The following is a 12,863-nucleotide window of genomic DNA, read 5'->3' as shown; positions in this document are numbered from 1 at the left end:
TTTGTAGCACGCATGCGCTGAGCGGCCAACTGAGCCTGCGTTTACCGCCCCACTCGGCGTCCAGTCTCCTAGCAACGACTCCGGCTTCCTAGTAACTGCTCCTTACTCAACCATTCCTGCCCACAACACCCCAACTTGCTGCCAGCAAAGCCCCTCCGCACCCCTCAAACTCTAGACCCTTCACATCAATTTACTGTTCTCCGACCTCACCCCAGGAATTTTCTCTGAATCAACTCCTTTTCCTCGTCTCCCAAGTCTCTTGAGTTTCTCTTTCTTCCTGCCATCCTGGGTTCCGCCATCCTTAGGGACCGCCCAGGCTGCTAGGCTCCTTTTCGTTCTTCTCCCCGCTCAGACTAGCAGCCTCTTATTTTAGTTCATGGCTGGAGGTGAGTATGGAGGTGAGACAGTGGGTAAAGCAGTTGGAAAACAGTGGGGTAAGGCCTCCAAGAATGAGGAAATGTGACTGTTGGACTCATCTTTTCACAGCTAAGTCTGCCCAGGGTCCAGAGGAAGGGGGCGTCTGCATCACTGAAGCCCTTATCACTAAGCGGAACTTGACTTTCCCTGAGGATGAGGAACTGTCAGAGAAGATGTGAGTGCATGGGGGAGGAAAGGGGTGCTAGAAGGCTGAAACACTCAGGATGACCAGGTCCCTGAGTTGTACTTATTTGTCAACTAATCTTTGTCTCTCTCCTTACTTACTCCACACATCCAATCAGTGGTAATGTCCAGTTGATTTTCCATCCTTAAAAATAATTCCATTTCTGTCCGGGCATGGTGGCTTTACGCCTGTAATCCCAGCACTTTGGGAGGCCAAGATGGGCGGATCACTTGAGGTCAAGAGTTTGAGAACAGCCTGGCCAGGCCGGGCGCGGTGGCTCAAGCCTGTAATCCCAGCACTTTGGGAGGCCGAGGCGGGTGGATCACGAGGTCGAGAGATCGAGACCATTCTGGTCAACATGGTGAAACCCCGTCTCTACTAAAAATACAAAAAATTAGCTGGGCATGGTGGCACGTGCCTGTAATCCCAGCTACTCAGGAGGCTGAGGCAGGAGAATTGCCTGAACCCAGGAGGCGGAGGTTGCGGTGAGCCGAGATCGCGCCATTGCACTCCAGCCTGGGTAACAAGCACGAAACTCCGTCTCAAAAAAAAAAAAAAAAAAAAAAAAAAAAGAGAACAGCCTGGCCAACATGGCAAAACCTCATCTCTACTAAAAATAAAAAAATTGAGCCGGGCGTGGTGGCTCAAGCCTGTAATCCCAGCACTTTGGGAGGCTGAGGCGGGTGGATCACGAGGTCAAGAGATCGAGACCATCCTGGTCAACATGGTGAAACCCCGTCTCTACTAAAAATACAAAACATTAGCTGGGCATGGTGGCGCGTGCCTGTAGTCCCAGCTATTCAGGAGGCTGAGGCAGGAGAATTGCCTGAACCCAGGAGGCGGAGGTTGCGGTGAGGCGAGGTGGCTCCATTGCACTCCAGCCTGGGTAACAAGAGGGAAACTCCGTCTCAAAATAAAATAAAATAATTAGCTGGGCGTGGTGGCGGGCGCCTGTAATCCCAGCTACTTGGAAGGCTGAGGCACAAGAATTGCCTGAACCTGGGAGGCGGAGGTTGCAGTGAGCCGAGATGGCGCCACTGCACCCCAGCCTGGGCAAAAGAGTGAGACCCTGTCTAAAAAAAAGAAAAAAAAATCCATTTTTTTCACCATCTTCACTTAACTGCCTTAGAAAAGGTCGTGTTCACCTCTCTCCTATAATCCCAGCACTTTGGAAGGCTGAGGCAGGAGGATCGCTTGAGCCCAGGAGTTTGAGACCAGCCTGGACAATAGAGTGAGAATCGTATCTCTAAAAATAAAAGTAAATTAGCTGAGCATAGTGGTGCACACCTGTAGTCCTAGCTACTTGGGAGGCTGAGGCAGGAGGATCACTTGAGCCCAGTTATCTGTTGCTGCAGTAAGCTATGATCATGCCATTGCATGCCAGCCTGGGCAACAGGGTGAGACCCTATTTCTAAAACAAACAAACAAAAAATAAAGTATTTTTAATTACTGTTTTAGAGACAGGGTCTTGCTCTGCTGGCCAGACCAGTCTTGACTCCTCAAACAATCCTCCTACTTCAGCCTTCTGAGTAGCCAGTGATCATTTTAAATAACAAATCTAATCAGGCACTCACTGATAGAAACTTCCTTGGCTATTACCTCCCAAATAAAATCCCAATGCCTAAGCATGAGCTGACTTCTGCTAGCTTTTCAGCCTTATTTCTGGCCACTCTCCACAAGTGTACAATTTCCCACACTGTGTTATCATACCTTAGTACCTTACTACTCAGAGTATGTGTGGAGGGGGTGCAGGGGTAGGGCAGCAGCATTGGCATCACCGTGGAACTTGTTAGAAGTGGAGAATCTCAGCCCCTCCCCTGATCTACTGAATTAGAATCGGCATGGGCATATTAGAGTTCCACTTGAAATGCCTTCTCTCCATATCCCCCTATCTTCATGGTTAATGCCTACTCATCTGTCACCTCCTCTAGGAAGTATTCCCTGATTCCTTCTACTCTGAACTTAGTGCACAGGCTATGTACTCCCTTTGTCCCCTGTACTTGCCTCTGTTATCCACTTGTCATAGATGTTTGGCCTGCTGCTTCTTGTTTCTTTTTTTTTTTTGAGATGGAGTCCCACCCTGTCACACAGGCTGGAGTGCAGTGGCGGGATCTCGGCTCACTGCAACGTCTGCCTCCCAGGTTGAAGTGATTCTCCTGCCTCAGCCTCCCATGTAGCTGGGACTACAGGTGTGTGCCACCATGCCAGGCTAATTTTTTTTGCATTTTTAGTAGAGATGGGTTTCACCATGTTAGCCAGGCTGGTCTCAAACTCCTGACCTCAGGCAATCTGCCTGCCTTGGCCTCCCAAACTGCTGGGGTTACAGGCGTGAACCACTACGCCCAGCCCTTTTTTCCTTTTTAATGACATAGGGTCTTGCTCTGTCACCCAGGCTGAAGTGCAGTGGCACAATCATGGCACACTGCAGCCTCGACCTCCTGGGCTCAAGTGATCCTCTTGCCTTGGCCTCCCAAAGTGCTGGGATTACAGGGTGAGCCACCATAGCCAGCCTTCCCTGCTTCTATAATAGTGGTAGGCAGGGACTGTGTCATTTGTCTCTAGTAGGCACTCAGCAAAGGTTGTGGAATGAATGAATGGGTGGATGGAACAAGTGCTTTTTCCTCCATGAACCATTGAAAATGAAGGTGAGGCCGGGCGCGGTGGCTCAAGCCTGTAATCCCAGCACTTTGGGAGGCCGAGGAGGGTGGATCATGAGGTCAAGAGATCGAGACCATCCTGGTCAACATGGTGAAACCCCGTCTCTACTAAAAATATAAAAAATTAGCTGGGCGTGGTGGTGCGTGCCTGTAATCCCAGCTACTCAGGAGGCTGAGGCAGGAGAATTGCCTGAACTCAGGAGGCGGAGGTTGTGGTGAGCCGAGATCGTGCCATTGCACTCCAGCCTGGGTAACGAGAGCGAAACTCCGTCTCAAAAAAGAAAATGAAGGTGAGGAAGGATCTTTCTACAATGTCTCATCTTTGTCCCACCCCTGCCTCCACCATCCAACCTGGCCAGAGGAAGGCTTCTCTTGCCCCCAAATCGCTCCAGGAACTATAAGCTGCCATCCCCCAACTTCCCAGTTGGCCCTTAGTCCTCTCTCTCACCCTCCCCAGTGCTCATGATAGAGATCCAAGTCTGCAAGTCAAGCCAGTTTCATGATCTAGACACCACCTCAAGATGTCAAGAAGATATATCTCACATCTGATCAGAACCATTCAGCCAACTACCCCTCCTTGAAACCCCTTCCCTCCTCCCTCTCTACCACTCTCCGTGCTAAGAGACCACATGAGTGGCGCTGTAACACCATCCTTACTGACTCTTCTCCCAGGTTTCACACTCTTGCTGAACTGCAGACTGTCCGCCTGGACCGGGAGGGGATTACTACTATCAGGAACTTAGAGGGCCTCCAGAATCTTCACAGCCTCTATCTGCAAGGGGTAACTGCTTCCCCCGCCCCATCCAATCCCCACCCTTCCCCTCCCCTTGACCCCTGTGGGCATAATCTGTCTCATCTGAAAGGAGCCAACCAGGTCATCTTGCCCATTCCCTGGTGTTCAGGCAGGCAGACCTTCACTTAAACCATTCCCAGATGAAGAATTATCCTGAATTGAATTCCCCCAAAATAGATCCTGACCATGCTCTTGAATCACTGTTCTTTAGATACTTCTTTTGGTCTAGAAGTTCTTCTTGGCATCTACTCTAAATCTTTCACATTAAATAGCTCCAGCCCATTTCCTGCTTTGAAGAAGAGGAAGAGGAAACTATGAAGATTCCTCTACATCCTTCAGATCCTACTTGAAGGCTGTTTGGTGGTGGTGGTGGTTGGCTGATCTTCAGCCTTCCCCTGGTTGAATATTCCCAGCTCCCTTCAACTTTCCCCATAGGAACTTTACCCATCAATTTAATGTAGGTATACTCATTGTTCTGCGTCTGAAGGCCACCACCAAGGCCCTTACTATTTCCCTGGTGGCTTCTTGGTTTCCTTTTCTGATTCCCAGGTCACTCTTTGGTTGTGGAATCAGAAGAGTATACTTAATCAGGCTTAGATACCCCAGGTTTAGGCTGGATGTGGTGGCTCACGCCTATAATCCCAGCACTTTGGGAGGCTGAGTTGGGTGGATCATCTGAGTTCAGGCTGGCCAACATGGCGAAACCCCATCTCTCCAAAAAAAAACCCAAAAACAAAAGATACCGCAGGTTTACCCCCTTAACCATCCACCTGGAGAAAGAAAATCATCTTTCTTAAGGTTCAAGGAGTGGGATGATCCTTCCCAATGTGCTAGATCTCCAGCTGCAGTAGACATGGTCTTAGGGCTTTGTCCCTGTAACAAAGGGCCCCCCACCCATCTGATCTCAGTTTGGTTTCCCCACTTCCGTTTCTTCTTGCAGAATAAGATCCAGCAAATTGAGAACCTGGCTTGCGTCCCCTCCTTGCGGTATGTGATGCCAGGGTTCAGGCAGGGGAAGAGGGGTCGGGGGAGCCCAGCCACACCCCAAAGAACTGGTTCTGATTTCTCCAAGCCTGGGTCCTTGTCAGCCAAGGGCCAGCAAGCCTAGCTCTACTCCCTCACCCCAGAAGGCCATGTGTCCCCACGGGTCATCAGCTGCCTAGCCTGGGGGCCCCGGTGTCAGGTACCCTCCTCTTCTCCTGCAGCTGTTCCATGATTCAGCTCTGCCTTTCTAACCCTTCCTTCCCCTACAGCTTCCTGTCTCTGGCAGGAAACCAAATCAGGCAGGTGGAAAACCTCCTCGACCTCCCGTGCCTCCAGTTCCTGGACCTTTCTGAGAACCTGATAGAAACATTGAAGCTGGGTAGGAACCCACTTGCCCTGGCTCACCAAACACATCCCATGTGGGGCCTGCCCTTCCGTTTGTGCCCATTTCCCTGTGCTTGTATTAGCCACATCCCTGCAGGTCCATACTTCATCCTTGGGGGGTTCAGGGGGCAGAGTAAGGAGGTAGTGGCTTTGGAATAGAAAGTGGGTATGAGAAGCCCATTCCCATCGCATATTGGGCTTTTGGCTAAGATCAAGTGAGAACCCCATTCCCTCTCTCTTTGCTGTGTACAGATGAGTTTCCCCAGAGCCTTCTTATCCTCAACCTGTCTGGAAATAGCTGCACCAACCAGGATGGCTACCGGTGAGGAGTGGAGGGTGGGAAGAAACGTCATGCCTGAGCTCCACCTGCTAACTCAACCCAGGCCCCTCACAGCCTGCAAACCTGGGGTCACTGTGGCACCTTCTCCCCCACCTCCTACCTAGCTCATGAGCCACCACCCCTCCAAGTGTGGGTGCTATGGTGCCTGTCTTTGCATCTTCCATGCCAGGGTGCCCTCCTGGGTAACCTCTGCTCTGTCTGCTCTGCAGTGAGCTGGTGACAGAAGCCCTGCCACTTCTCCTGGACCTGGACGGGCAGCCTGTGTTGGAGCGCTGGATCTCAGATGAGGAGGATGAAGCCTCGAACGATGATGAGTTCCCAGAGCTGAGTGGCCCATTCTGCTCAGAGCGAGGTAACCCTGCTTCCCAAGGCTTTTAGCCTCCCCAGAGCCCACCTCTGCCCTGTGGGACATGAGGGAAGCTAAGAGCAGTGATGTCTAGGTAGGGGAGCCCCAAGTTCAGAGCAACATCTGGGCCAGAGCAAGGTGTCAGTCATGGGGCCCAGGCTCAGGCTCCTTCCCACAAGGGATGGCAGGGAGCCAGCCAGAGACCTCCCTGAGCCCAGGGACCCTCCTGCTGAGCCCAGGGCTCCACCCACCTTGCACCCTCCATCGCCCGGCCCTGCACAGGCTTCCTTAAGGAGCTGGAGCAGGAGCTGAGCAGGCACAGGGAGCGCCGGCAGCATGCAGCCCTGACGGAGCACCTGCTGAAGATGGAGACGCAGCCCGCCCTCACCGACCTGCCCCTGCTGCCTGGGGTGCCCATGGCTGGGGACAGCAGCCCTTCTGTCACTCCTGAGGAAGGGAAGGAGACACTCCCTGAGGCCGTCTCCTCACCCCAGGCCTCCTCTCCCACCAAGAAACCATGCACTGTGGTTCCCAGGGGCCAGCAAAGCTCTCTCTGGGGAAGGAAGGGGGCCCGAGCAGCCACAGCCCCCAAGGCTTCTGTGGCTGGGGCCCCCAGCACAACCAAAACTACGCCCAAGAGAAGCAAGAAATGATACTCTTGTGAACCTTTCTCTATGAGTGGAGTGGGGCCTGCCTCCCTTCTCAGACCCCTCACCTGTGACAGGAGCCCATTCCCAGTAAAGTGTCTCTAGGCCCTGAATATGCTTTTCTTGTCGCTCGGGGGTATCTCAGGGGAAGCAACCAGTGACGGCACCAGGAAACAAAAGACAGAGCCCAGTGAGCTGCCTTATTCTAAAGAGCGAGTCTGGAATCTTACGGGAGCTACCCACAGGGCAGGCATGACTCAGGCCTCGCGATGGCTTCCTGGCTCCTGCATGGGCAAGAAGTGGGCACCGCCTCATGGAAGATGCTGCCTCACTGCCACCCCTAGGGGGGGCCCTTCCCCGGTCCAAGCCCAGGACCAAGGAGCTGTGGTGCTAATCCTTCCCAGCAGCAGCCAGCTCCCGTCCCCATCACTCAACCATTCATAAGAATGAGGACACACCACAGGCCCTGCAGCCTGCCCAGGGCTGCCTTTGGGCCTCACTTGGCTCTCCCACCCCGACTGGACCTGGGATAAAGTTCACTGAAGAGAAAACAAAGCACATTTATTAAGGCAAAGGCCAAGTTGGCTGCTCAGAACATGGCCAGGGGGTGTGAAGGGATTGCTCAAACTTCAGTACCACCAGCTCAGGGCAGTTTGCTGCAGGGGTCCAGGCCCACCCCAGGCCAGCAGAAGCTGTGAAGCTTACAGGTAAGCCTGGCTCTCCCTCTTCACAAAGGCCTGGAAGAGGCTGCCCAGTTCCTGGAAGGGTGGGGCCCCCTCGCTGGCCAGCAGCCCCCGTACGGCCTTGAGACCTTCCTGCTCCAGATCCCTCTGTTTCTGCCGGAGCTGCTGCTCCTGATCCTGCCCCAAGGGAAAGTTGAGATATGAGTCTGGCCAGGACAGGCTTCCCGCCAGGTGAAGGGGGGCAGAGTACCACCTCACACAGGCAGGAGAAAGGAGAGACCTCCCTGATATTCCCCTGGGCAGCTGCCGGCTTTGAAGGGAGGAGCTCCTCTCCCCTCCTCTGGAATCTCCTCTACGCCCAGATTCCCTCATTTTTCCAGAGTCTATCATCCCGTCAGGGTAGCCCCATTCCTGGGGGATACCTGATCACTCTCCATCAGCCCCAGGGCTGCCTGGTGTCCACGGTAAAGGGTGTGCCGACGATCTACCTGAGTCTGGAATCGGGGCAGGGTCCGAACAGGGTCCTGTGCTCCAAAAGTTGGGGACAGCACCTGGGGGGCCTGGGCCACCCCCACCCCGAAGATAAAAGGTTTAAACACGGACCTAGAGGGGCACGGAGGTGAAAGGACAGAGATGTATCAGATCCTCTCTTCTTATTGACCTTCCCCACTCTCATTCTTCCCACCTGGATGGGTCTGGCGTGGCCGTGAGAAAGTGCACACAGGGCTGCGTGGGATCCTGGGGCAGGACGGACACCATGCTGGCGGTGGTGCGAAAGCCACCTGAGTCCATACAGATGCCACTCTCCTTGTCCCTGAGGATGCCCATCATCACCTCTGCCGTGATGCCCCCTGCCAAGGAACAGAGGGGGCAGCTATGGGAGGCGAGAGTGGCTGGCACTGCTATGGCCCTCCTAGCCCTCAGCCCCTCTACCACTCACTGACCTTGCTGTTGCCGCAGCAGCCCCTGCCCTGCCAGGAAGCGGGCCTTGGCAGCCTCCATGCGCACAGGCTGCTGGGTCAGGGAGAAGACCTGAGCAAAGTCAAAGGTGCCCTGCCCATCCCACCAGCCCTGGGCCTGGGCATGGGTCTGAAGCTCCGGGTGTTGGGCCGAGATATCTGTGCCAATGCTCAGCTGGTTGGAGATGTTTCGGGCTCCCTCTGTGGAAGAGATAGGGGAGCAGTTCATTTACCCCTAAGTATCTATTCTAAGCCAGGCACTGGGTGAGGTACTGAGAACATGGTGAAGAGAATGACCTACCCTCATGGAGCCTACGGTGTGGTGGGGGAGGCAAACAAAACAATCAGAAACATAAGCGGGCAACTGTGCTGAATGCGAGGAGAAGTACCTGCTTGCGTATAAGCAGGAAACCTGACCACCCAGGGAAGTGCAGGAAGGCTTCCCGGAGGAAGCAGCAGGCTGTAGCACGAGGAAGACTTCCAAGTGAAGGAGAGCAGAGTTCCCAGGTGGACTCATCTCCCATCTCCCTGGATGTCCAGACAGGCTCATAACTGGATCAAGCCCCTCCCTGCTGCTACCATCTCTCCCACTTCCCAAGGCTGGCAGAAAGGGAACGCCTCACCCTGGATCCTCTGCGCAGCCCAGAGCCTCCCAGCTGTCTCCAGCACCCACGCCTCAGTGCGGTCAGCCAGCAGGAAGGTGTTATGGTAGCAGAACGGTGCAGGGTCCTCCAGGCAGCTGCCCCCCTGCCCATAGCGCTCCAGTAAGCCTGTGATCACATGCAAGGCCTCCTGGGCAGAGGTGCTCCGTTCCAAAGCCAGCCTGGCAAGAGAGAGGGCCAAGGGACAGAAGGGTGACAGAGGGATCAATGGCTGGTGGCAGAAGCTCCAGGGAACAGAGGAGGCACAGAGAGGTTTGGTGATAGGGTCAAGTCACACAGCAAATCTGCTGGCACTGATCGTATCAAACACAATTATGCCAGTGGCTTTCATACTCTGTGGTTCCATGTGCTATGTGCTCTGAGGGTTCCATGAAAAGGCCTGAAACAGTTTCAGAGAGAGACCTGTGCTGACCCCCCACCTCTCCACCCAGAGCTGCTCCACTATTACTGGTTTTATAAATTGGAACTGTACATGAGATTTCAACTGAAAACAAATAAACCACTGCTCTAGTTCTGGGCCAGGAGACACCCAAAGGTGGTTGCTGCTGCAGCTTCCCTCACGAGGGCAAAGTCTGCAGAGAGGAGAAGGCTCCTGTGAACCAGGCTGCAGGGAGGGGAGGATGGGCCCAGGTCAAAACTCAGCTTCCAGATTTCTGGTGTGTCAGGGAAATGAGGAAGGGCAGGGTCTGCACCTGAGGAGGTCCATGCCCAGCAGGGCTTCCCCCTCTCTAACTGGCTCCTTCGTCCACACAGCCTCGTTGCCAATGCAGACACCATGCTCGTTGGCGCCCATCTCAGCCCCCCACAGCCAAGAAGGGCGGCTCAGAATCACAGCGTTCGTCTTCAACACCTGTTCCACCTCAATGTAGGTGCACTGGAGGTGAGGGAGGAAAAAGGAAGCGTCCACTTAGAGAAGGGCGGCACCTGACACGTGCTGGCACTCTGCCAATCACCTTATACATCCCTTCGAGGAAGGTCTCATTCCCATTTTATAGAAGAGGAAACTGAGGTAGACTGAAGCTACATAATGGGCTCAGGGCCAGGTTAGTAGACCTGAAGCTCATGCTCTTCTCACTACTTCTGGCAGTCTCCCAGGCGTGGGGATCAGCGAAGAAAGTCAGAAGAATGCCGAGATCTGCCACACCTTGCAGCAACCCATAAGGCCTAACCCACCTGGAGCCGGCTCCCAGGAGTGTGAGTGCCTGCGGGGACAAACACCACCTCCTGCACCTCGTCCCTGGGTCGGTCCGAGTTCTTGGCAAAGATGACAGCCGGGATGGCTGAGGCCGGAGGCATCGAGACAAAGCAGTCGCAGGAACACGGGGCGTCAGGGCTCGACGATGCCATCTGGGGAGAGGCGGGGTTGAGTGCGGGCCTCCTCATAACCCTGGCCACGACTCAGCCCGGGGGAGCCTCCTCCCCCTACACGTGCAAACGACGCGCAGGGAAGACACCACCGTGGCTCCCGGACGCTCGGCGCACACACCATGCACGGGTTTGCAGGAACGGAGGTGACCACTCTGCCCGGGCTCCAGGCTTGGGAGTCAGCAGGCGGGCGCTCTGAGGGGCCCGCCCCCACTGGGAGTCCCGGCCCTTCGGAGCAGTGGTGGGACCGTCTCCCTCGCTACCCCACCGACAGTCTCGCGGCCCTGCGCATGTCCAGACACCCCACCCTCTTCCGTTGAACCCTTCTCTCACACCCAATACTGTATTCCCCTCACCCTCTCTGCCTCCAAGACCCCAGCTCGGTCCCGGGCGCACCTCCTCAGCTTCGGGCCAGGGCCGTCCCATTGGGCGGAGTCTCCCAGCTGACCTGGAAGGCCTTCGGCCTCGGGGTCGGAGCCGGAACGAAGCCTGCAGCTCCACCGTTTTCCACCAGGGCGCGCGCCTGCACCACTTCCCGGAGCAGAGCGGCCACCTGGCTCCCTGCCGTACCCGGGAGCCCATTTCAGGCCTGATAAAGGCTGCTCACCCCACGGAGTCTCTCCGGGGAGCTGGAGCTGGGGGTGGAAAGGAGCCCGCGTGAAAAGGGAGACTTTGTCAGAGAGAGGGGACTTTAGGGTCATCTGGAGATTAAGGAAGAACCTCAGATACTTGACTACTGGTTTGAATCTCAGAGGCGCAATCCCAGGCTGGAGGCGCACAAGGAAGTAAGACACAATGCGGGAGTGGTGGAGGCTGGGTGCGGTGGCTCGCTCCTGTAACCCCAGCACTCTGGGAGGCCGTGGTGGGTGGATCGCCGGTACCCAGGTGTTCAAGACCAGCCTGGGTAACATACCAAGACCTCACCTCTAGAGAAAATATTTTAAAATTAGCTGGGCGTGGGCTGGGCGCGGTAGTTCGCATCTGCAATCCCAACACTTTGGGAGGCCGAGGCGGGCGGATCACGAGGTCAGGAAATCGAAACCCCGTCTCTCCTAAAAAATACAAAAATTAGCCGGGTGTGGTGGCAGGCACCTGTAATCCCAGCCACTCAGGAGGCTGAGGCAGGAGAATCACTTGAAACCGGAAGGCGGAGGTTGTAGTGAGCCGAGATGGTGCCACTGCATTCCAGCCTGGGGGAAAAAGCGAAACTCCGTCTCAAAATAAATAAATAAATAAGCTGGGCATGATAGTGGGTTCCTGTAGTCCCAGCTATTCAGGAGGCTGAGTTGGAGGATCGCTTGAGCCAGAGAGGTCGAGGCTGCAGTGACCTGAGATCACGCCATTGCCCTCCAGCCTCGGTGACAGAGCAAGACCCTGTCCCTTAAATAAATAAGGGAATATGTGCACAAAACCCATCTATCTGTCCAAGGGTGCTCAGACCCATGGAAAAAATAGCTTTGAAAGGAAATTTAAAACTTTCTAGTTCAAAGCTTTGGTGCCTTTACCTGTAGTGAAGCTGAAACCGCAAAGAAGTCTTGGCCAAAGGTGACACATGGTCATGTGCAGTTATACTCTGATCCCAAATGTTTTGATTTTCAGTTCATTTTTCTCTGCAAACCATCTCTCCATAACTATCATTAAGGCAAATGCATCTTACACCCTTTTGCTCTGTGGAGCCCTCCAGGAATGGAGGGAGGGGAGATGCTGCAAGGTTAGCTACTTCCAGGAGTTGCATTGAATCCATAGATGGCTTTGAGTAGTATGCACATTTTAGCAATATTAATTCTTCCAGTCCATCAGCACGAAATATCTTTCCATGTCTTTGTGTCTTCTTCAGTTTCCTTCATCAATGTCTTATCATTTTCAGAGTACAGATTTTTCACCTCCTTTGTTAAATTTATTCCTGAATATTTTATTATTTTGAAGGCTACTGTAAGTGGGACTGTTGATTTCTTTTTGTACAGTTTGTTGTTAGTGTATAGGAACACTACTGACTTTTATACATTGACCTTGTATCCCTTGACTTTACTGTATTTGCTTATCAATTCTAACAGTGTTTTAGTGGAGTTTGGTTTTCTTTCAAGCCTACTCTGCTAGGGTGCTGGCACTCAGGCACACTAGGATTACTGGGAAGGTGAAGGCTGTCTGATCCAATGTCCAGTAGGGGTTGTGAGGTTGCCATTTAATGTCATTCCAGAAGCAAACATCAAGGCTCTGTGCTGACAAACCTGGGGACCGGGAGCAGCTTGGAGGAAAGCAGGTTCACCTCCTGCAGTTCCCGGGCTGCCCACTGTGGGGTGGAAAGAGGTAGGAGGAGAGGCAGGGAGAGGCCACAGCGCACACCCAGGTGGCAGTTCCCAGGCTGTCTTCTCTGTCACTTTCTCATTTCTTATTTAATTCACCCACTCTAGAGGATGGGAGTAGATTCTACTTCCACTTCCC

At 54.0% G+C, this 12,863-nt stretch overlaps 2 protein-coding genes across 5 annotated transcripts; one reads left to right on the top strand and one right to left on the bottom strand.

The window, feature by feature from the left end:
* Positions 1 to 30: 30 nt before the first annotated feature.
* On the top strand, positions 31 to 6,865 carry LRRC46 (leucine rich repeat containing 46). Its single transcript, XM_003931209.3, has 8 exons — positions 31 to 386; positions 487 to 592; positions 3,931 to 4,039; positions 4,992 to 5,038; positions 5,305 to 5,414; positions 5,672 to 5,741; positions 5,969 to 6,111; positions 6,388 to 6,865. The coding sequence occupies exons 1-8, from the start codon at positions 377 to 379 to the stop codon at positions 6,756 to 6,758; spliced, it is 966 nt and encodes a 321-aa protein (XP_003931258.1). The 5' UTR covers positions 31 to 376; the 3' UTR covers positions 6,759 to 6,865.
* A 422-nt stretch (positions 6,866 to 7,287) lies between these two features.
* SCRN2 (secernin 2) lies at positions 7,288 to 10,890 on the bottom strand. Of its 4 annotated transcripts, none has more exons than XM_074388647.1 (8): positions 10,818 to 10,890; positions 10,236 to 10,403; positions 9,749 to 9,936; positions 9,018 to 9,217; positions 8,380 to 8,595; positions 8,121 to 8,286; positions 7,858 to 8,038; positions 7,288 to 7,612 (listed from the first exon to the last, which is right to left on the bottom strand). In XM_074388647.1, exons 1-8 carry the CDS (start codon positions 10,845 to 10,847, stop codon positions 7,454 to 7,456), a joined length of 1,308 nt encoding a protein of 435 aa, XP_074244748.1. In that variant the 5' UTR covers positions 10,848 to 10,890; the 3' UTR covers positions 7,288 to 7,453. The 4 variants fall into 4 exon arrangements, with proteins under 4 accessions (XP_074244748.1, XP_074244751.1, XP_074244750.1 ...); XM_074388650.1 differs by having other exon boundaries at positions 7,924 to 8,038; XM_074388649.1 differs by having other exon boundaries at positions 10,778 to 10,875.
* Between the last annotated feature and the right edge of the window lie 1,973 nt (positions 10,891 to 12,863).

This window comes from Saimiri boliviensis, chromosome 17 (genome assembly GCF_048565385.1).
Source record: "Saimiri boliviensis isolate mSaiBol1 chromosome 17, mSaiBol1.pri, whole genome shotgun sequence".
Lineage (NCBI taxonomy): Eukaryota > Metazoa > Chordata > Mammalia > Primates > Cebidae > Saimiri > Saimiri boliviensis.
Note: the sequence above shows the minus strand (reverse complement) of the source record. Positions and strands in the feature narration are given on the sequence as shown.

What these genes read in the sequence shown, in the direction of transcription:
- LRRC46 (XM_003931209.3), top strand. An exon ending in ACAGCCTCTATCTGCAAGGG is followed by an intron (nt 4,040 to 4,991) that starts GTAACTGCTTCC and finishes TTCTTCTTGCAG; the next exon opens with AATAAGATCCAGCAAATTGA. An exon ending in CCCATTCTGCTCAGAGCGAG is followed by an intron (nt 6,112 to 6,387) that starts GTAACCCTGCTT and finishes GGCCCTGCACAG; the next exon opens with GCTTCCTTAAGGAGCTGGAG.
- SCRN2 (XM_074388647.1), bottom strand. Translation starts at nt 10,847, where the DNA reads ATGGGACGGCCCTGGCCCGAAGCTGAGGAG. An exon ending in CTCACACTCCTGGGAGCCGG is followed by an intron (nt 9,937 to 10,235) that starts CTCCAGGTGGGT and finishes TTCCTCCCTCAC; the next exon opens with CTCCAGTGCACCTACATTGA. An exon ending in CTGGGCATGGACCTCCTCAG is followed by an intron (nt 9,218 to 9,748) that starts GTGCAGACCCTG and finishes CTCTCTTGCCAG; the next exon opens with GCTGGCTTTGGAACGGAGCA.